Source organism: Corvus hawaiiensis, chromosome 4, assembly GCF_020740725.1.
Source record: "Corvus hawaiiensis isolate bCorHaw1 chromosome 4, bCorHaw1.pri.cur, whole genome shotgun sequence".
NCBI classification, from domain to species: domain Eukaryota; kingdom Metazoa; phylum Chordata; class Aves; order Passeriformes; family Corvidae; genus Corvus; species Corvus hawaiiensis.
Genome location: NC_063216.1, coordinates 76,649,433 through 76,677,226, shown reverse-complemented (window position 1 = coordinate 76,677,226; position 27,794 = coordinate 76,649,433). Strand labels below are relative to the sequence as shown.

The window sequence follows — 27,794 nt, the reverse complement described above, 5'->3', positions numbered from 1 at the left end:
ATTTCCCCTTTGGCCTGACTCATGTAAAAAATCTTATCAATTATTGAAAGTTGTCCTAAATGACCAACTGTAGTACACCAAATGGCCTCAATTTGTGCCTGGGGAGGTTTAGATTGGATATTAGCAAAAATTTGTTCACTGAAAGGGTTGTCAAGTGTTGGAACAGGCTGTCCAGGGCAGTGGTGGAGTCACCATTCCTGGAGGGATTTGAAAGACATAAAAATGTGGCACTTGGGGATGTGGTTTAATGGTGGCCTTGGCAGTGCTGGGTTAGTGTTTGGACTCGGTGATCTTAGAAGGCTTTTATAATAATTTTATAATAATGCTGACCTCCTCCTCCTTGATGTGCTGATGGACAGAACGTTAAATCAACGTTTCAGCAATTTCAATAACAATTTAGGATTTACCATAGGAATAAAACAATAATCCAGCAGGAAGGGCAGCCAATGCAGTTAGGTAATGCAGGTAAGGATGTGCTGCCCAGGCATGTGGTGGAGTCTACAATAAATAATTTTTTGTGAGTAGAAGGGACGAGCAGCTGCCAGGAATGGTGTACTCTGGATTGAACCTTTCTGGTAGTTGGTGATGGACCAAATGTCTCTTCCAGGATAATCTGCTGTGCCGTTTGGGACACTCACAAGCTCCCAAGTGTTTCATGTCAGTCATATCGAGGTAGGGAGGCTGAGGCAGAGGATTTAGGAGTTTGCAATGGTCCTTTGGCAAATCCATGTGAAAGCTGAGGTCAGAGCTCAGGAAATCCTGGCTCCCATCCTGCAGCCGGCGGGGTGTTGTTCATAACAGCAGAGACAAGCCAAAGGAAGACCAAGGCTGACATTTCTCATAAAGAATTTCACCTGTGTTCACAAGTTGAGCACACACCATCGTGCTTTGCCAGTGAAACTCTCGCTGTTGGAGTGGCTCAGGGCAAAGATAAAGAAGCTTTTCTGCTCCAGGGAAGGATCCCATATGGCTGCCTTATGGGGCTTCTGTCAGTCTCCAGCTGAAACCAGGGTGCTGCGGTCTCAGCAGCCACTGAGAACGGGGAAGAGTTACACCACTTCCTGCACTCAATCGCTGAGCGTGACCTAGCACAGGCAACCTCCTTCCTGTGCCGGGGTTGTTGACAGTGTTCTGCTTCTCCTTAAAAAAAAAATGGCCAAAACCCATCCCTAGTTCCAGGACAGCCTTTTCCCCAGCCTCTTCCCCATCTCAGCACGGTGCAGAACATGATGTGGCGGCCTGGCTCTTTTCCTTCTCCGTGTGACGTCTTTGCAGCTCTCTGGGTAGGATGGAGTGAAATGTATGTGCTAAAAATAGTTGGGGCTTTTTGAAAGTAAAACTTCATTGCCTTGTGTTTTATTGCTGGTGTAGGTTCCTACGAGCCTCGCAGCTTTGGGGTTGGGAAGATGGGACTTGCATGATAGGGTTTCTTCAAAGAACATAGTCAGGCCATAAAAAGTCTGGAGTTTTTAATACCTTTGTGTGTTTTGCCCTTGAACATCACTGAGCAGAAAATAGACAAAGAAATTCTCCATACTGGCATATTATTTTTTCTCACAGCTTATCAGTAAAATTATCTAACTTTGTTACAACTAATTTCAAAATTGAAATTGAAAAATATTAATTGCAGTGTTTGTAACACACAGAAATTTGTCTTCTACAGCAAAGTCAGTCTCTGGCAGACAAACCAATAAAAGCTGTGAGTTTTTACCTGCCCTTAGTAAATACTATTTGCTTATCTTTGGGGACAGGTTGTTTCTTCAGGTTAATTTATTTGGATAAAAAACATGCAGCCTTTTAAAGATGAGCTGCCTGAATGGATGCTAAATGAAAATAATTTGGAGAATGAAGGAGTATTTGAGAGTAAATAATATCTTTAAGTCTGTTCCTCTGTTTTCTGAACATTTGAGTGATTTCCAAGAGTAAAAACCTATAGTTCAATACATAATATGACACGCAGAGAAAGAATCTCAGATGAGCAGAAGACTTCACAATAAAAGCACTGACAAATAATGCCCAAATAGCTGCAGGGCACCTGTGATCTTTAGGAGAGAAGAGCTCTGTAATGGAATAATCTGTCTGAGCAGTTGCCCTAGGTTACAATAAAGAAGTGTGTTCCCTGTTTTAATCCTGCAGAAACACGATGTTTTGAAAGCTTGTTATTAAATAATTGCATGGATTTTAATGGCAAGTTTGTGCCACTAACCCCAACGTGCCTTCCAAATAATGCATCCACGGGGAATGGATGGAGGGCTGGAACACCTCTGCTCTGGAGCCAGGCTGAGAGAGTTGGGAGTGTTCAGGCTGGAGAAGAGAACCTGAAGAAGACCTTAGAGCCCCTTCCAGGGCTTAAAGGGGCTTCAGGAGAGCTGGAGAGGGACTGGGGACAAGGACCTGGAGGGACAAGACAAGTGGGAATGGCTTCCCCCTGCCAGAGGGCAGGGTTAGGTGGGATGTTGGGAATAATTCTTTGCTGTGAGGGTGGTGAGGCCCTGGCACAGGGTGCCCAGAGAAGCTGTGGCTGCCCCTGGATCCCTGGAAGTGTCCAAGGCCAGGTTGGATGGGGCTTGGAGCAACCTGGGAGAGTGGAAGGTGTCCCTGCCCATGGCAGGGGGTTGGAATGAGGTGATCTCTAAGGTCCCTTTCAATCCAAACCCTTCTGTTATTCTGTGATTATAATACTCAGGAACAAGTGTATGCACAGAAATGGTCATGTTCTCAGCACTGTGTTTCCTGTAGTACAGACTCCCAGGACACCCTGCTGGGGCTGATGATAACAGCTCTGTATTTATAAGAAACAGTTGTTACCACCAAAAAAACGTAAAAGTATCAACCATTGCATTTTGTGCTGATTTCTGTGATTTTGATCTGCAGCTGACTGAAAAACAAGAACGAGGACATAGAAACCGAGTGCTAAACCTGGCACTTTCAATCTTCTTATTGCTCCAGCCTTGCCCACACTGACCTGTATTTTGGTATTTTTTTGAATAAGTCTGCACATTTTTTTCCAAATGCCCATGGTTGGATAAAGATTTGCCTTTTGACATTTGAGGTTGGACTTGACTCACACTGACTCCTTCTCCCCACCACTCTCAGAGGTGAAACCTCTGCATCAAGCTCTGTAATCATAGAAAGGTATTTTTTTAGAATTACAGAACCATTTAGGTTGGAAAAGACCTCTAAGATCATTGAGATCCTTGCAGCAGATCTGCCATCAGTGCTGGATCAGACTGCTCAAGATTGGCTCCGTCCTGAGCTTCATGGTGTCTCCAAGGGTTCCCACTGGACAGTTGGATCAAGTGCATCTCTTTGCATTCAGTACCTCCACCTTGATGTTGATGTGCTTCTGGTTTGGGGTTCCCCACACCCAAATTAAGCTGGTGCTGTTTGATCTTGCTTTGTCCAGGCACAACAGCCTGTAACAGAACTAGTGAATCTGACTTCTTCTACCGAGGCAGCCAAGAGCTCCAATGAGGTCAACCAGATGTGGTCTAACCCCAGAGGTTGAACAGGTACAAAGACCTCAAAAGCCCTAAAAATTTCACTGTTATGGGATCTGCCCCTTGTAAGCCAGACTGGATTTCAAATTCATCTCCTGTAAGAGTTTTGCTGAGCTGGTTTCCTCACTTGTGACAGCAGATGCTTTTGCTTTTGCTTCATAAGAATGAAACAGCTTCTCCTTAGGCCCATAGTTGGGCTGTGGGTACTGCTGCCCAGCACTTCCCTAAGCTCAACAGCTGCTTTCTCTGCCCCTGAAAATATCCCTCACTGAGGGCTGGGTCCTGGCAATCAGTCCCTGGTGTGAAGGTTGTGTTCTAGGGAAGTGCCTTCATTGTCCAAGAGCCGGCTGAGGTGAGGTCTGAGCTGGCTACACGTGGGTTTCTGCTTTTCCCTGGAGGGTTCCTGTCTGATTTAGTTTGAGGGAAATCTTGGCTCATCACTGAAGCATTTGCCCATTGTTATGGCAGATTTTCTCATCCTGTTCCGAGTTACCCCTGCAAACCCATCCACCCTCCATGTTCCCATTCCTCTCTCTCCTACTTGGGAAGTGAGATGCTGCCCGTGTACACTTTCAGAACCACATCAGTGCAGAATCCCAGAAAACAAAGGAAATGCTGAGTTTGCTTACCATATTTTGTGACTCATCACATCTTGTTGACCTAATGCTGGAAATACCCATCTAAAATTTCCACAGAGGCTTGTTATGGGCAGAGGTACATTTTTACCATAATTTTGTTCTCTGGATCTTTCTGAGTGAAAAGGAGCATCAAATTGTGCATCCATAGCATCCAGACTCAGGATTTTCTCACACATCCCATTGGCAATGGCCATGTCCCATGAAATGGTATCTACAGCAGAAAACCAAGCCACAGAGGAAGCATCACTGGTCTCCTCTGAGGTCACCTGTTAGGGATGGAAGGGGGGTGTTGCAGGTTAAGGCTGGATCACGAGGAGAGCCCAGAGGAGGCCTAAGGTGACTTTTGACTTGCTTTATTGCATCCATGAGCTGGCTCTTGGTCCAGCAGGAGGTCTGACTCAGAGCAAGTCACCTGCACAAAGAACTTTTGACTTCACTTCTCAAGAACCCAAACCTACATCTAGTCCATGGCCAGTTCAGCATGAGCTCATCTTCAAACCAGGTGATCTTGTAGTGCTATCAGCTCTTTTGGGCCTGAGTAAGACCTAGAACACACAGCCAAGCCTGCCAGGAAGTAAGGAAAAAGAAGCTCTGTTCCTTACCCTCTGTTGTCTTCTGCAATCACACCAAACATCTTGGTCTGAGAACACTCAGACTGAATTGCATGAATTGCATCCTTCCCTCCTGTTCCTTGCTATGCTGATTATTTGTTTGTTGTGCTCTCAAGAAAACATCCTCCCACACAGGTTACAAAACTCCCCTGGAATTCCTACTGGATTAGCACATCAAGCCCATGAGAATGAATAAGGAGAGGCTCTTTGCATTGGAGGTCTGTCCAGAAGGAAAGAGCTTTGGAAAAGGATGGCTTTTGTATTTTTCTGTTGTGCTTTGGCTAAGTAATGTGATACAGACATCATGGATTTAGAGATGGCAACATAAAGTGGGACTCAGCTTGTTTAATGTTGGAGGTGTAAATCAAAACTTGTCCGTCTGTGAATTCTTATGGCATCAGAGAGGAATAAGCACTTTTGTAGTGTAATTCCCATCATCTTCCAGATGTGAGCTGTGCCCTGGAAATGTGGATATTCCTCTTGTATTGACCCTACAGGGAGTGCTGAGAACCAGCCCTTAAACAGGGCAAATCCTTCTTAGCCAAAACCAGAGCTCCTGGGACTACAAGTCATTTAGATGGGGTGAGCCAGGAGGGAATTCCTATGGCTGTTTGTGTTAGTCTGTCCTCAAGGGCCAGTTTCTTGTGAACTCATTGTAATTAGGACATGTTCTTAATTAGGCCAGGATTTGAGTCTGCCACCTCCTACAACACAGCATTATCATATCTTTTCTGGCTGGAGGCAGTGAGCTCTGAGTGACACCTTCAGAGGTGAAGGTCAGCGTTGCCCACTGCACACAGCTGGCCCTCCCTTTCCGTGCCACATCCACAGACTCCAGGGGATGCCAAGCCCAGCAGAGCTGACCAAAGGCACAGCCCCTGAGCACAAGGGCTGCTCTTCCTCATGAGCAACCAGGCTCTTGTCTGAAGTCTGGTCTGACATATTTCCTCTTGCAATCAACAGCCTCATTTCCATATGGAGTCAGCCAGCAGTCAAACTGGAAATCATGTTGACGTAACTGCTAATTACCCTTGGCATAACTAATGTGCACTAGCAAAGCTTGTATTTATTGACGCATGGGGATGGCTAGCAGAGGAACCAAACTGGTCCAGACACTTGAAAAAGATCAGTCTCTCCTCAGGGAGAGAGATGGGCTGCTGTGGTCTCATCTAGTTGCTGTCTTTTCCCTGGAGGAGTCTGAACCAGGATTCTGGAAGTGTGTCTTCCTCTTGGCTCTCTGAGGTATGTGGTTTGTTTTCTATGGCTTTGGGCTATAGAGAGGCTTAAAAGTACAACTCTCAGGACCAGAGGATTTGGCCACTTACTGTGTTGTCATAATTTTCCAGGCAATATCTGAGTGTGGCAGGCCAGGATGGGGTGGAGAGAAGATGGGAGATGTATCTACCATAGGATCAAAGAAATCCTGTTTGGCAACATCAGCCGCAGGACTCTTAATTCAGCAATGTTTTCATCCGGCTAAGCCTTGAGTCACCTCTGCAATTCATCATTTGTTATTTCCCAACAACCTGTCCCAGTGCTGCAGTACCTGCCTAGAGGCATTTTTTATCCTGCTGTGCAACCTGCACCTCCCAAGCCAGTCTGTGAGTGCTGCCCTTTATTACAGTGCTTGGCTCTGCCACAAAGAGCTCGACTTTGTTGTCCTTGACCTTTTGAGTAGCTGTAGGCAGCTGTTGGGCTGCCCTTTGGCCTCTCTCTGGCCAGACTCAACAAGCCTGAATCCCTGTTTTCTGAAGGTATGTGCTCCATGCCTCAGACCACCTTGGCAGCATATCTGGGAGCAGCTTCCAACCAGCCAAATCTCAACAGCATTTGGGAGTCACATATGTGGTAAAATCCTGGCCCTAATATACAAACATCTTCCAGGAAGAGAAATCAAAGGAGGCTTAATAAGCAGGTTGTACTAATAAGTAAAGATATTTCATCCTCTTAAAAATGTATCTGTATGAAACCATAGCATGGATTAATTTCTATACAGACCAAAATGTTCATGAAATTGAAGTGCAGTTATAAGTGTTGGTATAGCTTATGAGGAAGTATGTCGTTATCACTGTGTGGTGGAAAGAAAATTCCACAAATTCAGAATTCAGGCTCCAGAGCTGCTTTAATACCCTGGGGCTTCCATTTTACCTGAGGAACAGCTGCAGAGTGTAAGGCAAGGGTAACCCAGGTTCTTGTTAATAGATCCCTTGGGGTGGATTAGAATGGAACAACACTGAATGACCAGTGTTTATAAGAGTATATATGTATATGGGTTTATTTTAGAACAATTTGGTTGCAATGGAAAGGAGATATGTAGTCATTTTGGTTAGTATTATCTTCAATAATATCCATATTATATATCCATATAATATATATACCCATATTATATATATATATATCTCCATATATCTCCATTAAAATATCACTTAAGAAAATATATAAAGGAAAAAAAGAAAGAGAAAGAAAGGGTAAGAGTAGAAAGACCTCACCACCCATGGATCAAGGGACAAAACTTGATTGTTGCTATTTTGATGTCTGTTGGTTGAAGTGTTGATCACAGTCTTGATCCATGGGAGGTGGGGGGAAAAGCCCCCAAACAAAAAGTCCAGTGAGTTAAAATATGCTCAGGCTCAGTAAGAATACCCGGGTACCTCCTCCAGAGGAGAGTCCTTTGGTGGAAGGCCTCAGAAATGAATCTGGGGGCACTTCAAGGGGTCTTTGATGGTTTATGACCCCTTCTAAGACATGACAGCTGCCTCTCACATCAGTGCAGTTGAGCCCATTACAGCCCATCAGAAGGGATGAAAACCCTCAGGTGTGAATGTGACCTTCTCTGAGGGCGAGGGGCGGGAGTTTTACGGTTGAGCCAGTTGTGTAAGGGAGGACAATTGCCATGATAAAAGCACCATCCCACCTCCACAAGGTCTGCTTCTTATCATCCTTCTCCCTTATCTGGCTCAAAACCTGGCTTGTAGCCTCCAGTGATGGTTGCTCACCCCCTCTGTCTTATACAGTTCAGAGGTTTTGCCACATGAGAATCAGAAAGTGAAAATAACGTACTGATTTTTCGTCTCCAAAGCTGAAAGAAACTGAAAGAGTGACAGTAACCGCAGGGAACCTGACAGCTCTCAGCTGTGAGTGTGCGTAGCAGGGTGGTGCTTCACTGGTGGCAAGGAGGTGACCCCTCTGTCACCTGAGTGTTACCTGCTCTGCATGCACAGGGACCGTGGCACTTGGTCTGGTGGAGTTTAAATAACCAAAGGTATCCAAATCTCACACCAGCTTTTTCAGCTGAACTGTATGATACTAAAAAAGCTGTTGATCCTTGTGAGGAAAGAATGGATTGAACATATTTATCTCCAAAATTCAGGGATTGCCATGAGCCAGCATTTGGAGTGTTGCATAGAAATGCTTGAGGAAAAGAGTTTAAAATGGATAACGTATAGCTGCTGTCCTTGGGGGGGATTTGGTAACATAGTCAATCTTCTATATCCTTACCTTTTCCTTGAATTTTTCTCCATAAAATTGATACTTTTCATATGGCTCTGGAAAAAGGTCTATTTTTCACAGAGAAAATGTTCCTTGAGGGACAGTTGCACAGCAGAGGTGCTTTAGGATCACTTCTGGGACAGGGGAAGAATAGAAGAAGCAGCTGTTGCCTTTTCTGGGAACCTCTAATCTTTGGTCTGATTGGGTCAGTGTTTTACCTGTCACTTGAAGCTCACACTTGTTTGAACACCTGGCAGAGGCAAATATGTGAATGCCCCATCCCTGGAAGTGTTCAAGGCCAGGTTGGATGGGACTTAGAGCAACCTGGTCTAGTGGAAGGTGTCCTTGTTTGGTGTCATAACAGGGGGGTTGGAACTGGATGACCCCCAAGGTCCCTTCCAATCCAAATCATTCCGTGATTCTTTCTGTGATTCTATGAACATACTTTGTAAGGAGAGACATGCATGTATCACCATCCTGGTTGATGCAAAGAGTGTGCTGGCCTCGAGGTGTCTACACTCCCTCTCTGTCCTTGCTCACAGCAGCAGAGCACCTCCCAGAAACAGAGGTGTCACACAGGTCAATGAGAGTGGAATGTCCACCATCCAGACACCTCCAGATCCTGCCTGTGGCCGTGGGATCTTTGCTGCCCTTGAAGGAGAACAGTCCAGAAGAACACAAATCTCTTCAATCCACAAGTCCAAACAACATTTCTTTCTCGAATTTTGTTTTGTCATGTGCATTTGGCTTCTGCTGCTGTGATTGACTTTGCCCTGAAGACCTACAGCCTTCCATCTACTTAGCATCTCTTTGGCGATTCACTTCTTTTTTCCATGGGGAATGAAGACTCAGGAAAAGGCTTTGGTGACACCTCATTTTTTGTCAGTAGAATCACAGCATCATTTAGGTTGGAAAAGATGTCCAAGATCATTGAGTCACACCTTTAATCAACCACCACCTTGTCAACCAGACCATGGCACTGAGTGCCACATCCAGACATTAAAGTAGAAACAGTACTGCCCTCTGGTTCAAAATCCCCTTTTTCCAGTACTGCCTTCATAAGAGCTGTTTCCATTTCCCTGCATTTGCTCAGCTACTTCACAGCTTGCCCTGCTTTGAGCATGAGATTGGACTGCTGCATTTAGCATCTGATAGAAAGAAAACTGAGGGAGAAATCAGGAGAACATCCACAGGGAGAAGCCAAATCTGGACTTCAGTACAATTTCCCTAGAGAGGTGTTACAAGTCCTGTTTTTTTTCTACCATGATATGGAAAACTTACCAAAAGTACTTCATGTAGGAATCTCTGAGCTCCCAACTGGAATAAGGCTGGAAGATCCAATAGAATTTTTTACAAGTTGAAGAAATGGAGGTTTGTCTTATGGAACAGACCACAGGGGAGTTGGAACAATGGGAGTAGAGCTCATTGAGTGTCTCTCACAACTTTCCATCCAGAAAGTGCACAGCTCAAGACAACACATAGGCACTGCCTCCACTGACTTGAAAGGCAGAGAAGATCCAGTTATGAAGTATTAGAGCACAAATTTTTATTAAAAAGAGTGAAATGCAGAAGCATGAGCTTGTAGACCTCAGGAGTAGGTGGAGAGATTAATTACTTCTTATTCTTGTATATGATTATAAAAACCAACATGTTGTTACAGTACTCCCGGACTTCTGGAAGTGGAGGAAAATTAGTCCGGTTTAGTTGTCAATGAATGAGCAGTGGGAAAAGACTGCTCCTCTGCCAGCTGTGTCCCACCTGCACAGGCCATGACCAGCTCTCTGCAAGCTGAGTGTCCGTCTGCATTTGCCTTCCAGGGGAGCAAGAGCCCTTCACTTGAAATCCTCCCACGATGCTGCGCCTGCTGCTGCTGCTGCAGGTGTTGGCCAGCTGCCTCTGGCTGGGACACAGCGAGGTGGTGAACTCCTTTGCAAGCTATCCTAAGTTTTCCTACAGGAATACTGCTCCAGATAATGGCCTGGAGCCAGCGAACCCAGCCTGGATCTGCCAGCGCTACAACAGCTCGTATCACTTTGCCAGCCTGTACGACAAAACATTGCGCATTCCCGTGTACTCTGCTTACATCTACCAGCCTGGACTAGGCAACAGATCTAAATCACAGTTTGTTGAGCCTCAGGTGAGTGTCTCTCTTACAGTACATCACCCTCCAGTCATTAAAAGATGAACTGCAGCATTTAACCCAACTTTTCTATTTCTTCCTGCTTCCCTACACACATGCAAATGGACACACTGGATGGGATTCTCCTCATTTAACTTCAAACACCTGCATCACATGGTTCCTCTGATGCATCTGAGACATCAGCAGGAGGATGAGATGAATCATATCCCAAAGGTGCCCAGTTTTTAGCATTGACCTGACAAAAACATCAAATTGCATTGCATTCCAAAGTCAAATGATTCCCCTCCCAGTGCCCTGCTGTGGTGGGTGACCAAGTGATGGGGAAAAGGCTTCCAAGAGAGCCTAAACTTGAGGGACCAAGAGTCCTGCTGGGCTCTGATCCCCACTTTGCCCTGGTCTGTTTGGCATCCCTGGCAGAGCTGATCTGCTCCCAGTGCAGAGTCAAACAGGCTTTGTGAGTGGTGTGAGAAGAGGGAGGAGAAACTCAGAATGGGGTGAGATGGCCCAGGGACAAAGCCTCGGCAGGCACAGGCACTGGAGATGAGAGGGTCAGGTTAACACTGGGGGGATCTCTGGAGTGATGTTTCAGGCAGTGGAAAGTGAGGAGCATCAGTGTCAGTCCAGTCAGAAGGGTGTGATCTCCATCCATGGGCAGTGACCCCTGAGCCCCTTTGGCTCAGGCTTGGTCCAGAAGGATCCAGCAGACAGCCAGAACTCCACAAGCTACAGAGCCCTCACAAATGTCCATCAGACTTTCAGTAAAACAGGCCAAGCAAATTAAGGAACAGAAAAGCAGGAAATTCAGGACCTTTCTAGGGGCAGATTAGCCGGAGATTTTTCAGTGAAAATGTGCCAGAGCATTATGCCCAGTTCCAGAGGAAGGCTGAATATGTTTCCCTAAAGAGGAACAAAAAGACCTTGAAGTTACGAAAAAAATAATCATTTGCACTTGTTACTCACATGAACTTGAGCAACTAATCTGATCTTGCACCACTGCAGCCTCCATATTAGGGAGGGATAAAAACTTCTGTCTTTTTGTAGAATCATAGCATCATAGAGTGGTTTGTGTTGGAAGGAACCCTAAAGATCATCTCAGTCTCCAACTCCCCTGCATGGGCCAGGCCAGCTGCCACTAGACCAGCATGCTGCAAGCCCCATCCAGCATGGGCCTTGTCCTCCTAGAGCCTGGACACAGGACACCAGAAAAAGCTTTGATTGCAGTCACTTTCTCCAGAGGCCTTTTTGGAGTAGTTAGCGTGCCCAGGACTCTTTTGGGATTGCAGGCTCCTCTCAGAGGCTGATCATTTGTAACTTCTTTTCAGTGATGCTGCAGGAGATGCTCCCTGGCCCAGATCAGCTCTGAGACACATTCTTAGCACCACAGCTGCAGATTCCATTCACATTTTTTCTTTTTATTCACTTTATTTTTCTTTTACTTACTGAGCAAAAATCTTCATCCTTGAATGAACTGTAGCCCTCCCAAGGAAACCTCAGCTCCAGAACTGATTTCCCAACACCTTTCCCTGTGTATGTGGTTAGAGGAGGCAACCTCTGGTGTTCCAGGAGTGGGGAACACTTGTAGCAACAACACAAAGCATCACAGAATCACAGAATGGCCTGAGGGACTCCAGGGAGAGCCCTGGGCAGATTTGGGCTGTGGAGACAGGAGGAAAGGGAAGCAGATGTGCCAGGGAAGGTGTCTCACCAACGTCACCTTTCAAACCTAGGAGTGGAAAGTGCTCCTTGTCTCATGCACCCACCCATTCTCCCAGCACAGGCTGCAGGTTGGATCCCAAAGGTCACAAGTCAAAATGAGAGCAGTCAGATTCTGAGCTTCTTTCTCTTTAAAGCTTTTGTGTTCATGCAGGAGGGGCATGTCTATGATTTCTCTCAGATTCATTCATTTTCATACACTGAGGTCACAAAAATTGGGATCTTGACCATCAGAGACTTCTGCTCTGGGGTAATCTGTTTCATTACACGCATCCTCAGTGCTGACACTGTTTCATCTTCTTTCCCTTTCAAGCTGATCCAGCCAACTTATCCCAGGGACATGAAAACAGAGAAGTTCCTCAGAAAGCAATACAAGATCAGTCCACAGCAAACTGGCCAGAGTCAGGCTGTCACCCAAGACTACAAGAAGCTGCAGGGTTTGGACCGTGGCCATTTGAGCCCCAGTGGCCATCAAAGTGGCAACAACAGCAAGCTGGCTACCTTCACCCTCACCAACATAGTGCCCCAGAACAGCTCTCTCAACAGAGGTGCCTGGAAGGACTACGAGAACCAAACGATGGCCCAGAGAACCCAGGGCTGTAAAACCACCTATGTCATCACGGGTGCTGTGCCTGGGAACACCTCCATTGCCAATAATAGGGTTAACAGACCCAGCCACATCTGGTCAGCTGCCTGCTGTCAGACCAACACCAACATGAAGACTTGGGCGGTCATTGCTGAGAACAACAAGAACCAGGTCCAGAACCTCACACTGGCGCAGCTGGAGGCCAACTTGTCCCAGCTCTATGGGAGGAAAAATGTTTCTCTGTTCCACAGTGCCTGCCCCCGCTAACAAACCTCATATTCTGGGTGGAAGAGGCTCGGCATCTTTTTCCACATGTCATAGAATCACAGAATCACAGAATCACAGAATGGGTTGGTTTGATGGGACCTTAAAGATCATCTTGTTCCATCCCCTTCCCTGGTGCAGTGACACCTTCCACTACACCAGGTTGCTCCAAGCCCCATCCAACCTGGCCTCAAACACTTCCAGGCATGGGGCAGCCACAGCTTCTTTGATCACCCCATGACAGGGCCTCACCACCCCCTTAGTACAGAATTTCTCCCTAACACCTCATCTAACCCTGCTCTCTGTCCGTGTGAAACTATTCCCTCTTGTTCTGTCACTCCATGCCTTTGTCCAAAGTCCCTCTCCACATCTATTGGTGAACTTCAAGGTAGTGGAAGGGGATCCAACTTCCCCCAGAGCCCTTTCTTGTCAAGGCTGAACACCCTCAACTGTCTCAGCCTGTCTCCATGGCAGAGGTGTTCCAGACCTTGGAACATCTTTGTGGCCTCCTCTGGATTCCACTGCAATAGGTTTGTGTCCTTCTCATGTTGTGAGCCCAAAAGCTGGAGGCAGCATTCCATGTGCAAGGACAAGATTCTGGGCAACCTGCTCGAGCTGATCCTGCTTGACCAGGGGTCTGGAATAGAAGATCTTGAGAGGTCCTTCCAAAACCCAGCTACTCAGTGATTATGTGATTGTGGGACATGGTTTTGTTTGCTTGCTTTGAAACTGTGCCTTGAGAGCAGCAGCTGAGGTATCAGAAAGGCAGGCTTTGCCATCAGATATACAGGATGCTTTGAGCAGCCAAAGCTGAATTCCTGTGACGCACTCCTTGGATACCTTCATTCTCTGCTCTGCTTCTGGAGCTTATCTGCAGATTTATGGAAAACTGCTTTGGGGAAATGTATTCAATATATTCAATGTATTCAATTTAATCAATGTCATAATCGAAAGATCAACATAGGACAGGTCATTTACTTCCTGAGTAGTTCACAATAAAAATGATTTGCTGCAGTGCTGGTTTGCAGGGTCACCTCATGTATAAGCCACAAATTTCCTCTTGCTGAAATTTCTACTACCAGTAACATCACAGTCCCCAGAACATCAGTGCAATTTCAGGCTGAGGCACCTCTGCAGACACCTCTGCTGTACCTCAGGGGCTCCCTCTGAACTCGCTCACCCACCTCTGCACACCTGCTGGGCCTTGAGACCACACTCATCCTCACCACTGCTCATCCCAGGCTCTGGAACCATGGGTGATTGACCACCTCTGTGAATCCCAGCTCCATCAGCTCCCTGAGGTCCTGAGGACCTTTACCCCTGACAGTACCCAGAAATGCCCTGCCCTCAACAGCAAGCTTGTGAAACACTTGGGAAGCCAAAACCAGAAAGGAATCAGTTTCACAGAATCACTGAATGATAGAATCCGAGAGGTTGGAATCGACCTCCAAGGTCATCCAGTCCCACCATCCTCCCAGCACTATCACTGTAACCCTTAAACCACTAATCCATATCACCCAGTGCCAAATCCAGATACCTCTGAAACACCTCCAGGGGTGGTGACTCCAGCACCTCCCTGGGCAATCTGTTCCGTTGCCTGACCACATGACAGTTGAAAGCTTTTTTTCTAATATCTAATCCGAATCTCACCTGTCTCATCCTAAGGTCTTTTCCTCTAGTCCTCTCACTACTGGCATGGTAAAAGAGACCAACCTCAACCTTGTTACAATCTCCTTTCAGGTAGTTGTAGAGTGCCCTGAGCCTGCTCTTCTCGAAACTAAAATCCTAACATCTAATCTAACCCTGCCTTCTGGCAGTTTGAAGCTGCTCCCTGTTGTCCTGTTACTCCAAACCCTTGTCAAAAGCTCCTCTCCAGCTGAACCACTTTCAGGTACTGGAAGAGGCTCTGAGGTCTCCCAGAGCCTTCTCAGCACCAGGCTGTGGCATGAATAAGGGCTCTTACAAGCCTTTGCAATAAGGCAAGTGAAAATATGCAGCCTGACCATGCTAATTGTATTCTGAGAGGCTGCAGAAGAGCAGACTGTGAACATCTGGGTGTACTCAGAGACAGAGCAGTCAGTCTAATGCCACAAGAGATGTTCTGCCAGGAACGGAAACACACATAGGTCCCCATTCATGGGGAATGAGGAAATGAACAGAGAAGTCACCAGACCCGGTTATTTTCTCCTGACATGTGATGCTGCAAGAACCTGGGAGAAATCCTGAGGAAACTGCAAATAGCAACCATCACCCCACTTCAGGGCAGGCATGAACAAATCTCCTTGAATAACAGAAAATCTTTCTTTCAGTGAAATTCCCTGTTTATCACAACAGGCAGATTTATGACCAGGTATATATATTGCACTGGGACTCCTGAGGGATCAGCCAAGCGCTTCTCCAGGCAGAAGAAGAAAGGTTGCCTGTTCTGAGACTCTGTTTCAAGGTAAGCTCTTGCTCCTTTCTCACCATTTACTCCAATATTCAAAGTCTTTCCTGAGCTTTGGAGTAAATATATATAGACAAAGCCTAGGCTGGAGTTGCTGAGTTCCAACATCTGCCCTCCAAGGAGCAATCAGTGTTTATGCATGCACTGAATTTTGCATCTCTTTAACACCTTCTGTAAAGGAGGGCAAGGACAGAAGGAATTATTTGGGAAAGAATTTCAAGCCAAGCCACCTGGAAAATTAACATCAAACTGTTGAATAAGAAGGAGGAGTGAGTTTATTGAGCACCAAAACTCCACCCATGACCTTGCAAAAAGCCTCTGGGCAAACACAGGTGGCTGAACTCCTGAACAAATTAATTTTCAACTTTGTTTGGGAAATCTAACAACTCTTCCTTCCTGGAGATCATATAAAACCAGCCAGTCTCAGACTGCAGAGAGGTATTTGAGAGTCCTCTGCCACTTTGGGGCTGTGAGCAGGGTCTGGTGCTGCTCTTTCCCACGGTAGGTTGGTTTCTCTAGATCTGATATTAAGTTATATATTACGTTAGTTAAATACATTTTTTCAGCTCGTGGAGGGGGTCATGCAAAAGGACTTTTCAGGAACTTCTCTGCTTGATTTGGGGCAGCTATGGGCACGCTCTGCACAGTACTGCAAAAAGTCACTACTTGTTCCTGTTCTTAATTTCCAGCTTACTGGTCACCATGTTCCTGATCTGGGGTTGCTAAAGAGAAAAAGGACCAGATGTCTTGGGTCAGAGCCAAGGGTATACGTAGCTTAATATCCCAATGTCAGCTGAGAGGCAGGACCCGAAGCTGGATTACTTTGGGTTCAGTATTGGACGTGACTGGAAGAGCTGTGTGTCTGTGTGAACCTGGATGGGGCCAGAGACATGTAGGAAGTGCAGCATCACTGTTATTTCCCTGCCCAATGCCCCATGAGACTAAAGCCCAACTCAGCACTGAAGGTGGCTGAGCAGAGTCCCTGCCCAGCTGCAGGTGTCTGCTGTGCAAGGTCCTCAGAGCATAAGGGAGTGAGAATGGCCTGAAGCTGTCAGGGGAGATTTAAGCTGAATATCAGGAAGAGGGTTTTCACCCAGAGGGTGGCTGAGCCCTGAACAGGCTTTCCAGGGAAGTGGTCACATCATCACACCTGCCTGAGTACAAGATGTGTTTGTACAATACTCTCAGGCATATGGTGGGATTTCTGGGGCTGTCCTGGGCAGGGCTCAAAGTTGGACTCGATGGTCCTGATGGGTCCCTTCCCACTCAGCATCCTCTGTGATTCTGTGAGATCATGTTTGGAAGTAGGGGCTTCCAGGCCCTGGTTTGTTGCAGGATTTTTTCTCCAGTGCCAGTGCAAAAGCTGAGCTCTTGACCAACTCAAGTAGGTTGCAAAAGGTGACCTTGTCCCAGTGCCATACCTCAGTTACATGATAACTGTGCTGTGAGAACTGTTTAGGCATGGGGTGTGTTTGGAACCCGCCTCAGACAGACTGAGTTCCCCAATGCTGCCTCCTCTAGGCACTTAAAACCTATTTTAGATTTCACCCTCTCATGTGAAAAAGGGAGATTTGCTCAAACCCTTAGTGTGTGTTTAGTCTGTTAGTGCCACATGAAAGCCAAAATCCTTCTGCCTTATCAGTCTGTTGGTGTCCTGTTGTGGGGACCCTTCACTGAGTAGCTCTCTGGGTTGGAGGGTTTGACTGACTTGTTCAGGGTCACACACCAACCAGAGAAACCCCTCCTGGGTCTCTACACCTTTACCCACTGCCAGAGACTGCCAGCATCCTTGAAGGACTCACTTTAACTGTTTAACTGTAACAATAAAACTCTTCATTAATAAAACTGTGACTGGTTAAGGTTTGAGGCTTGACAGTGAAAGTATCTGACTGCAAGAAAGATATTCAAAGCAATATTCAGATAATTCAGAACAACACATTAATAAGATTTAATCCCCAACAAAAGCTGGCTTGAGGTAATCATTCAGCATGCATAAAGTAGGATTCGTACCCAATAGGCATCCCTAAGTGAGAGAAGGCAGGTTCAGCCCATTGACTGATCCCAGAAGTTACAATGGAGTCTACCACCACTTCTGTCCATTTTAAACTCACTTTTATGCTATTTCTTTACATTTAGGTGGCATTTGCATGTAGTCATACATCTTTCTCAGTGAGGGGTTCTCATGCCTTGGGGGTGGATATCTCAGTGACGTACCTGCAATAACCTTGGGATGGGGATGTGCGTCAGTTCAAGGAGAGGAATTTTGCCGTGGTTGTTGATTCAGCAGCAGGGCATCTTCATTTATCTCCCATGGTCTTCAGCTGCCAGGCAGATTGTCAGCTAGAAAATACCACCGAGGTGTCTCCTCTGCAAGGGTTTTGACAGAGCCTGGCCGTGGTGTCTTCACTCCACTCCACGCCACTCCACCCGCTGTTTAGCCCTCCTCTTAGATTTGGACCTCCTTGTGTGTGGGAGGCCACATGTGCTGACTGTGCTTCATCCAGGGAGAAGCAACCATATTTTCCCCTGTAACTTCTGTACCATTATCCTTTTCTCCCCAGTCATCTCCCTACACAACCCTATAGCGCTGATGATTTTTCCATATCCAGGAGGACAAACTTACCCCCTCCTTGGTCTCTCATAGTCCCCTGCTCTGCATTTGCCTTCCAGGGGAGCAAGAGCCCTTCACTTGAAATCCTCCCGCAATGCTGTGGCTGCTGCTGCTGCAGGTGTTGGCAAGCTGCCTCTGGCTGGGACACAGCGAGGTGGTGAACTCCTTTGAAACTTCATGTCCTCAGTTTTTTTTCCGGGAGACCCCCCCAAATGAAGGCCTGGAGCCACAGAACCCAGCCTGGATCTGCCAGCGCTTCAAGAACCAGTATTACTTTGCCACTCTGTACGACAGGAAGATGCGTATTCCTGTGTACTCTGCCTACATCTACCAGCCTGGACCTGGCAAGAGACCTAAAACATGGCTGGTTGAGCCCCAGGTGAGTGTCTCTTACAGCACATCACCCTCTAGTCATTAAAAGCAGTATTAAAATAACCATTTCCATTTCCTCCCACACCCACACACATGCAAATGGACACACTGGATGGGATTCTCCTCATTTAACTTCAAACACCTGCACCACATGGTTCCTCTGATGCATCTGAGACATCAGAAGGAGGATGGGATGAGTCATATCCCAAAGGTGCCCAGTTTTCTGACTTGACCTGACAGGAAGAGCAAATCAAATCAAATTGCATTGCATTCCAAAGTCAAATGATTCCCCTCCCAGTGCCCTGCTGTGGTGGGTGACCAAGTGATGGGGAAAAGGCTTCCAAGAGAGCCTAAACTTGAGGGACCAAGAGTCCTGCTGGGCTCTGATCCCCACTTTGCCCTGGTCTGTTTGGCATCCCTGGCAGAGCTGATCTGCTCCCAGTGCAGAGTCAAACAGGCTTTGTGAGTGGTGTGAGAAGAGGGAGGAGAAACTCAGAATGGGGTGAGATGGCCCAGGGACAAAGCCTCGGCAGGCACAGGCACTGAGTGTTGCAGTGGGGATCCTGCAACATACATATACCAAACCAGGAGTCCCGTGGAAAGGAAATATATATGGACAGACAGATTCTTGGTAGATGTTTCAGAGATGTTTATTTCTCCAGCCGCATGGCCAGAGCTCTGCCCAGGAACTGTTCCAGTCACGGGACCAAGGGTCCTTCTGCCCGCGCAGGGAACACAAACCAACCAATGGGAACGAGGCTGAGCAGGGGCAGGGAAACCCCGTGTCTGTGCCCTCAGGGCCCCTCTCCCAGGGCTACACGGCAGGGGAGGGACCCCAACACTGGAGATGAGAGGGTCAGGTTAACACTGGGGGGATCTCTGGAGTGATGTTTCAGGCAGTGAAAAGTGAGGAGCATCAGTGTCAGTCCAGTCAGAAGGGCGTGATCTCCATCCACAGGAAGTTGTCCCTAAGCCCCTTTGGCTCAAGCTTGTGTGGAGGCACTTGGTCCAGAAGGATCCAGCAGACAGACAGAACTTCACAAACTACAGAGCTCTCCCAAACATCTTTCAGACAAACTTCAGACCTTTAGGAAAACAGGCCAAGGAAATAACAGACACAAAAAGAGGAAATTCCTGTCATTGCTAAGGACAGAGTGGCAGGGTTGATTTAGGTGAAAATGAACCACAGAAGAAACCCATATGCACTGTTTCAAAGGAAGGCTAAATATAATGCAGTAAATGTGAAATAAATTTCTGAAATAAAAAAATATTTGCATTTGTTTCTCATAGGAACTTGAGCAACTAGTCTGGTATTGTACCACATCAGGACCAGACAAAAACCAGGATCTTGACACTCAGAGACCTCTGCTCCAGGGAAATCTGTTCCATTATTCCCATCTCCAATACTAACCCCTTTTCCTCTTCTTTTCCTGTCAAGCTGATTGGCCCAACTTATCCCAAAACTATGGAAAAAGAGTGGACACTCTTAAATCAATACAATGTCAGCTTAGAGAAAATCAGCCAGAGCCAGGCTATCCTTCATGACTACAAGAACCTGACAGGTTTGAACCGGGGCCATTTGAACCCCAATGGCCACCATGATGACTACAGCAGCAGGATGGCTACCTTCACCCTCACCAACATAGTGCCCCAGGATGCGGAACTCAACGGCGGCGCCTGGAACAACTACGAGCAGCAAACGATGATCAGGAGGACCCAGGGCTGTACAACCACCTACGCCATTGTGGGTGCTGTGCCTGGGAACAACTACATCGCCAGGGGGAGGGTTAATAAACCCAGCCACCTCTGGTCAGCTGCCTGCTGCGTGGTGGACAACAACTACATAAAGGCTTGGGCAGTCATTGCTGAAAACGACAAGAACCAGGTCGAGCTCCTCACACTGGGGGAGCTGGAGGACATGTTGACCGAACTCTATGGGAGGGGACAGGTTTCCCTGTTTGATAGTGACTGTCCCCGGGAGTAAGCTTCCCATCCTGGGTGGAAAAGGCTCAGGAGCTTTTCCCATATGTCATAGAATCATAGAATGGTTTGGGTTGGAAGGAATTTCAAAGACCATCCATGTAGTCTCAACTCCCATGCCATGGGCAGGGACACCTTCCACTATCCCAGGTTGCTCCAAGCCCTGTCCAGCCTGGCCTTGGACACTTTCAGGGATCCAGGGGCAGCCACAGCTTCTCTGGGCAACCTGTGCCAGGGCCTCACCACCCTCACAGGGAAGAATTTCTTCTTAGAATCTAATCTAACCCCACCTGCTTTCAGTTTAAAGCCGTTCCCTGTTGTCCTGTCATTCCATGTCCTTGTCCAAAGTCCCCTTCTCTTTTAAAACCCTTTAGACACTGGAAGGGGATCCAAGTTCTCCCAAGAGCCTTCTTTTCTCCAGGTTCTCTCACCCTCAGCTCTCTCACCCTCTCTCCAGAGCAGATGTGCTCCAGCTTTCAGAGCATCTTTGTGGCCTCCTCTGGACTCCACTCCAACAGCTTTGTGTCCTTCTTCTGTTGTGGGTCCCAGAGCTGGAGGCAGCACTGCAAGTGGGGTCCCAGCAGAGCAGAGTAGAGGGGGTAATGGACTGTAGGGGGGGAACAAGACAACCCAAGACTTCCAAAGGTCTCTGACTCATTTCCAGAAAGGTCTGACAGAACAGACTTCATATGATATGAAGTGAGAAACCTGTCTTGAGGGCAGGGAAATTTATCCATAAAAGGGTACCCGCTGCCATGTACTTAGAGAGTAGTTCAGGGACTAACATACCAATTTCCCTGCCAAGTGTCTAATTTACTAATAAAACTTTGTGAAATTTTACGGATATTCTGACTTTTGTCGTTCCTTTCAACCATGAACATTTAGGGATCCTGGGGGGTCCCTTTCCCTTAAAGGTGGTTTTGTGGGCAGAATGGGAGCTTCAGGCAAAGGTTAATAGAGAAACCTTCCCACTGAGTCATGAGGTGCAGAAAGGACCCTCTTGCCTGGTAAAATCCTTCTCAGAGAGGTGTCTGGGTTCAGCTGAATCTGATCTTAGCCCTGGACTTTGTCAATGGTTTAGGTCTAAAGGATTATATAGATGTAATTGAAACTTTATACAACTTGTCCCACAGGTTTGAGGATTGCAAAGCAGATATATTTACATAAATATATATGACTTATGATGATAATGATTAGGCAAAAATATCTTAATCAGAATTATTTAGTTCACAGTATGGAAGCTGTAACTACCAGTGTAATACTGTGCACTATGAAGCAGTATTGAAGTGAATACATTAAAGCAGTTATATTAAAACTTGCAAAAACAATTAAGTAGAGATTGATGTTACTCACCCATACCAATGACCATGGTCAAATCTCTTTGGCTCAGCCTCAAGAAGTGACCTGGAGAGTCATCTCCACTCCAAGGAGGAATCTTCACACACACACTCCAGGAAGGTGTTTGTTAGAAGACCCTGCCACTAAAAAGTGGGACTGGGCTTTTTCAGTATAAAGTGATGGACTGTCAGTCAGATGTCTCCAGACCATCTGTGTCAGCTCAGCAGCTTTAGATAAGCTATTAGTAGTATAACTTGTTTGTTCCTTTATTGGCTACTTTTCCAGGTCTACTGTATCCTTATCTCACCCTCAGGATGTTTAACTTTGGGATTGATGAGTCTGGCTGGTTCCAGCATTATTCAACAGCAAAAGCAGCATGATGGCCCCTTCTCCATTCACCACTGGGAGCTTGGCAAATAGGCCATTGCTCAAGTTGTTTTACCCCATTCCAGGCAGAGCATCCTGCTACAGGTGGGATGACACATTTTTGGCATCATGTATAGGATGCCATGGTTGAGGGGGCCCATACCCCCCAAGGATATCATTGCTTTATCCATGATAAATTCTGGACAGGGAGGGCTAGGAGGTTATCCATTGGCTGTTAACAGATGGATGGCATTCAAGCAGCTGCAAGCCAAGACTCCCCAGGAAATGTCAGTGCTTGAGTGCTCCCCAGTTTTGGAAAAATTGAGAGTATAACATTTGCATTGTCATCTGGTGATGAGCAAGTAACATTAAGACCAGTAATTGAAAGTAAAACCAGAGATGATTTTCGAGGACAGCAAATTTCTACTAAAATGGTGCCGTGTATGATGACTGAGATGTCAGAGTCCCGGGAAAGATACAGCAGAGATACATGGGATGAAAACGTATGGGGTGATTCTGATGACGGAGAACCAGGTCAAGATGATTCTTTATCTCCTTCAACTTCCCCCAAATCTACTAGTCATTGTCAACAATTAATAAAATTTCTAATAGATAAGGGAGCACAAATTCAGTATCACAGCAGCGGCGAGATGCCGTGAAGTTCGGTTTATGACCCAGATGGAAAAGAGTTAAAACCATTGCAATAAATGGAGCAACTGTCACCTGTCAAGCTGATAAGGCTGATTCATGGCTCCTGGGTGGGAAGCTGGTGTCAGCTGTCTTTGAAGTTAAAGATCACAATGAAAAGCTTTGGGGTTTTGATGTTCTGAGTGATTGAATCTGGCACCTGCTGGATGGCTGTGTGTGGTGCCTTGGTCCAAATGTCAACAGTAACCCTAAAAGAAATCCAGACTCTGCAGTGTGCTCGCTCTATGTGGCACCTGCACTTCCTGATTCAGGCATTGCCAGAGTATCACAGTGCCGGATACTTGGTACTGTGTACGGTGGGGTTTCTGAAGTCCTAGTGGAGTGAGCCAGAGAAGGAAGCCATATGCCCAGTTCCAGAGGAAGGCTGAATATGTTTCCCTAAAGAGGAACAAAAAGATCTTGAACTTATGAAAAAAATAATCATTGAAGCTTATTACATGTAGCAACTCGAGCAAATAACCTCGTCTTGCACCACCACATGTGGCAGCCTCCACATTTAGCAAGGGGTAAAACTTCTGTCTTTTTGTAGAATCATAGAATCATAGAGTGGTTTGTGTTGGAAGGAACCCTAAAGATCATCTCAGTCTCCAACTCCCCTGCATGGGCCAGGCCAGCTGCCACTAGACCAGCATGCTGCAAGCCCCATCCAGCATGGGCCTTGTCCTCCTAGAGCCTGGACACAGGACACCAGAAAAAGCTTTGATTGCAGTCACTTTCTCCAGAGGCCTTTTTGGAGTAGTTAGCGTGCCCAGGACTCTTTTGGGATTGCAGGCTCCTCTCAGAGGCTGATCATTTGTAACTTCTTTTCAGTGATGCTGCAGAAGATGCTCCCTGGCCCAGATCAGCTCTGAGACACATTCTTAGCACCACAGCTGCAGATTCCATTCACATTTTTTCTTTTTATTCACTTTATTTTTCTTTTACTTACTGAGCAAAAATCTTCATCCCTGAATGAACTGTAGCCCTCCCAAGGAAACCTCAGCTCCAGAACTGATTTCCCAACACCTTTCCCTGTGTATGTGGTTAGAGGAGGCAACCTCTGGTGTTCCAGGAGTGGGGAACACTTGTAGCAACAACACAAAGCATCACAGAATCACAGAATGGCCTGAGGGACTCCAGGGAGAGCCCTGGGCAGATTTGGGCTGTGGAGACAGGAGGAAAGGGAAGCAGATGTGCCAGGGAAGGTGTCTCACCAACGTCACCTTTCAAACCTAGGAGTGGAAAGTGCTCCTTGTCTCATGCACCCACCCATTCTCCCAGCACAGGCTGCAGGCTGGATCCCAAAGGTCACAAGTCAAAATGAGAGCAGTCAGATTCTGAGCTTCTTTCTCTTTAAAGCTTTTGTGTTCATGCAGGAGGGGCATGTCTATGATTTCTCTCAGATTCATTCATTTTCATACACTGAGGTCACAAAAAATGGGATCTTGACCATCAGAGGCTTCTGCTCTGGGGTAATCTGCTGCATTACTCCCATTCCCCATTCTAACACCTCTTCCTCTTTCCCTGTCAAGCTGATAGGGAATAATAATTTCAAGGAGATGGAAACAGAGACGATCCTCTAGAACAATGCAAGTTCAGCTCAGAGCAAATCAAAGAGAGCCAGCCTGTCCTCCAGGACTACGACAACCTGATTGGTTTGGACCGTGGCCATTTGAGCCCCAGTGGCCATCAAAACAGTTTTAACAACAAGTTGGCTACTTTCACCCTCACCAAGACCGTGCCCCAGGATAGCAGTCTCATCTTTGGCCCCCAGAACGTCTACAAGTTTAAAACGATGGCCAAAACCAGCAAGGGCTGTACAACCACCTATGTCATCATGGGGGCTGTGCCTGGGAACCCCCACATCACTGATGGGAGGGTTAATGTACCCAGCCACCTCTGGTTGGCTGCCTGCTGCCTGGCGGGCACCTTCTCCTCTGATCAAAGGCACAAAGACGTGGGCAGAGCCTCCAGCTGCTTTGCTTTGCTGCCCATCTCAGGAGAGAGCTCTTAGGGACAAGTCCTCTCCTCCTTAGCTGTCCCTAAGAGTGTGCAGCTGACTTGTCCCTCACCTCCTTAGGAAGGCTGTGGGACCAGGGCATCTCAAGTTGCCCAGAGACCTTGTCTGGAGATCTCCATGTCTGCAGATACTCAAACTCTGACAATTTATGATCCTGGACAACCTGCTCTAGCCGATCCTGCTTGACCAGGGGTCTGGAATAGAAGATCTTGAGAGGTCCTTCCAAAACCCAACTACTCAGTGCTTATGTGATTGTGGGACATGGTTTTTTTTGCTTGCTTTGAAACTGCACCTTGAGAGCAGCAGCTGAGGTATCAGATAGGCAGGATCAGGCATCAGATATACAGGATGCTTTGAGCAGCCAAAGTAAATTGCTATGATGCACTCCTTGGATACCTTGATTCTCTGCTCTGCTTCTGAAGCTTATCTGAAGATTTATGGAAAAATGCTTTGGGGAAATGTATTCAATATATTCAATGTATTCAATGAATTCAATGTCACAATCAAAAGATCAACATAGGACAGGTGATTCAGTTCCTGAGTAGTTCACAATAAAGTTTATTTTCCCCAGTGCTGAATTGCAGGGTCACGTTATATATAAACCCCAAGCTGATTCCCACTGCAATTTCCACCAGCAGCAGCAGTAATGTCACAGTGCCCAGAGCATCCTTGCAGGAGGTTGGGTGTCCAGGTGCTGTCAGGGGATGCCATAACACCCATACAAGTGTCAGCATCAGACTCCACTTACTTCTCCTATGAATGGGCATGAACAAAGAGGCTGGGGTGCCAACAGCTCATACAAGATACCCCCATGGCTCCAGCAATGAGACTCGCAATTTTCATCTCCTCACTCTTGATCCTTTGGGGGTGGCGGCCTGCGCAACAAAGAGTTCAACGGGTTCTGTGTGTTCAGGCTCATGTGGGATTGCCTCACTTTTCCCCTGGGATGGGTTTTACACTGTGTCATGCAGCACTGTGGAGCTGGGGGACACTTTGGGGGTCTTTGATGGTTTATGGCCCCTTCTGATTATGTGACCACTGCTGGGCCCTGCTTTGTTGTGTTGAAACATAGACTTAGAAGAAACATAAAGATTTTAGTTATAGGCTAGCTGTGTTGAGATTAGTTGGAATAGGAAAGAACTTGGGCTCAGTGAGAGTTAATTAAGAGAGTTAGGAGAGCTGGACCTGAAATGGGTTTTAGGATGTTAGTAACTGATTACCAAATAACTGATGATCTGTCATTTGCATGTTTGCTTAGCTGTTCTTAGAATGAGGAAGACAAACACTGATAAGTTGGTGTAGGGAACAATTACCAATTTCCTCCTTCGTTGGAACCCGTTCAAATGTCATGCAAGAAGAAACTTAGAGGTCACTAAAGTAATTAGGGTTGTTAAATCTCAGAAAGGCAAAAAGGTCAAAATGAGGAAGATGAGTTACTTCATCTTTTTTTAGGACCACTGACCCAATTCAAGACCACCAACTCCATTCAGGACACACACTACGCATGCTTAATGACATGTAAGCTCATTTCCATACGAAGTGGAGAATGGGAGGTGTTAATGTTATGAATATGCATTTGTATTTTGGATATTCATAATTTTTGTAAATAAAAACTTTTGTGTTTGCCTCATGTCAGGGCCCTGCATCTTCGGGAGCTGTCCCATGCAGTGCCTGGCGCCAAATAAAACATGCACTTTCTAACTCTAAACTGTCAGAGAGCTTTTGTCCGTCTCCGTTGGATATCGATATTAGTTCGATATTCATATTTTGGTAAATCAGTGTCAGCTGGGCCTCATCAGAAAGGAGAAATTTCTCCCACCTCTGCCAGATCTGCTTCTTACAGGCCTTCTCCCTTATTCTGGCTAAAGCCCACATTGTTTAAGACATCAGTCCCAGGTTAACAGAGACAAAAGAAACTGCAGGTCTCAACCAGCTTGTTTAAACAAACTTTGGTCTAAGACACTTCTTCTGGATATTTCTGGTTGTAACAACCAAGTCAGCATTCTATCATTCCCGGACTTTTGGAAGTGGAAGAAAATGAGTCCAGTTTAGTTTTGAGTGAATGAATGATCATCCAATCACAGAACATTTTGGGTTGGAAAGGACCTTAATGACCAGCTAGTTCCATGTATTGCCACAGGCAGGGACACCTTCCACTATCCCACATTGCTCCAAGCTCTGTCCAGCCTGGCCTTGGACACTTCCAGGGATCCAGGGGCAGCCACAGCTTCTGTGGGCACCCTGTGCTGGAGCTTCACCACCCTCACAGTAACAAATATCTTCCTCATATCCAATCTAAACCTACACTCCTTCCATTTCAAGCCGTTTCACCTTGTCCCAATGTTGTGGTTTAACCCCAGCCAGCAGCCACGCCCCACGCAGCCGCTCGCTCACTCTCCGACCACCGGGATCAGGGAGAGTATTGGAAGGGTTAAAGCTGGAAAACTCAGGGGTGAAGATAAAGACAGTTTAACAGGGAAAGCAAAAGCCGTGCACACAAGCAAAGCACAACAAGGGATTCTTTCACCATTTCCCACGGGTAGAAAGGTGTTCAGCCATCTCTAGGAGAGCAGGGTGCCATCCCACTTAACAGTTACCTGGGAAGACAAAAAGCATTACTCCAAATGTCCCCTCCTTCCTCCTCCTTCTCCTCACTTTATATAGTCAGCATGATGTCACATGGTCTGGAATATCCCTCTGGTCAGTTGGGGCCACCTCTCGTGGCTGTGTCTCCTCCCAAGCTCCCAAGTACCCCCATCCTCCTTGCCAGTGGGCAGTACAAAAAGCAGAAAGTGCTGTGAAAGCTCTGCTCAGCAATAACAAAATCATCTCTGTGTTATCAACTCTGGGTTCAGCACAACTCCAAAACACAGCCCCACGTCTGCCACTGTCAAGAAAATCAACTCTACCTCAGCTGAAACCAACACACCTATCAGCTCCATGCCCTTGTCCCAAGTCTCTCTCCAGCTCTCCTGTAGACTCTTAAAGTACTGGCAGGTGCTCTTAGGTATCCCCAGAGCCTTCTCTTTCCCA

General features: G+C 46.6%; 2 protein-coding genes across 5 annotated transcripts; both read left to right on the top strand.

The window, feature by feature from the left end:
• The first annotated feature begins 1,138 nt into the window (after positions 1–1,138).
• Positions 1,139–20,540, top strand: LOC125325014 (endonuclease domain-containing 1 protein-like). Of its 3 annotated transcripts, none has more exons than XM_048301656.1 (4): positions 1,139–1,283; positions 15,251–15,384; positions 18,058–18,377; positions 19,809–20,540. In XM_048301656.1, exons 3-4 carry the CDS (start codon positions 18,093–18,095, stop codon positions 20,352–20,354), a joined length of 831 nt encoding a protein of 276 aa, XP_048157613.1. In that variant the 5' UTR covers positions 1,139–1,283; positions 15,251–15,384; positions 18,058–18,092; the 3' UTR covers positions 20,355–20,540. The 3 variants fall into 3 exon arrangements, with proteins under 3 accessions (XP_048157613.1, XP_048157614.1, XP_048157612.1); XM_048301657.1 differs by lacking the exon at positions 1,139–1,283 and adding an exon at positions 5,831–5,991 and having other exon boundaries at positions 15,276–15,384; XM_048301655.1 differs by lacking the exon at positions 1,139–1,283 and adding an exon at positions 5,831–5,991.
• LOC125325016 (endonuclease domain-containing 1 protein-like) lies at positions 8,620–26,003 on the top strand. Of its 2 annotated transcripts, XM_048301661.1 has the most exons (3): positions 8,620–10,375; positions 12,405–12,657; positions 24,526–26,003. In XM_048301661.1, exons 1-3 carry the CDS (start codon positions 10,091–10,093, stop codon positions 24,753–24,755), a joined length of 768 nt encoding a protein of 255 aa, XP_048157618.1. In that variant the 5' UTR covers positions 8,620–10,090; the 3' UTR covers positions 24,756–26,003. The 2 variants fall into 2 exon arrangements, with proteins under 2 accessions (XP_048157618.1, XP_048157617.1); XM_048301660.1 differs by lacking the exon at positions 24,526–26,003 and having other exon boundaries at positions 12,405–13,054.
• The last annotated feature ends 1,791 nt before the right edge of the window (positions 26,004–27,794 follow it).

What these genes read in the sequence shown, in the direction of transcription:
- LOC125325016 (XM_048301660.1), top strand. Translation starts at nt 10,091, where the DNA reads ATGCTGCGCCTGCTGCTGCTGCTGCAGGTGTTGGCCAGCTGCCTCTGG. An exon ending in CACAGTTTGTTGAGCCTCAG is followed by an intron (nt 10,376 to 12,404) that starts GTGAGTGTCTCT and finishes TTCCCTTTCAAG; the next exon opens with CTGATCCAGCCAACTTATCC.
- LOC125325014 (XM_048301656.1), top strand. Translation starts at nt 18,093, where the DNA reads ATGCTGTGGCTGCTGCTGCTGCAGGTGTTGGCAAGCTGCCTCTGGCTG. An exon ending in CATGGCTGGTTGAGCCCCAG is followed by an intron (nt 18,378 to 19,808) that starts GTGAGTGTCTCT and finishes TTTCCTGTCAAG; the next exon opens with CTGATTGGCCCAACTTATCC.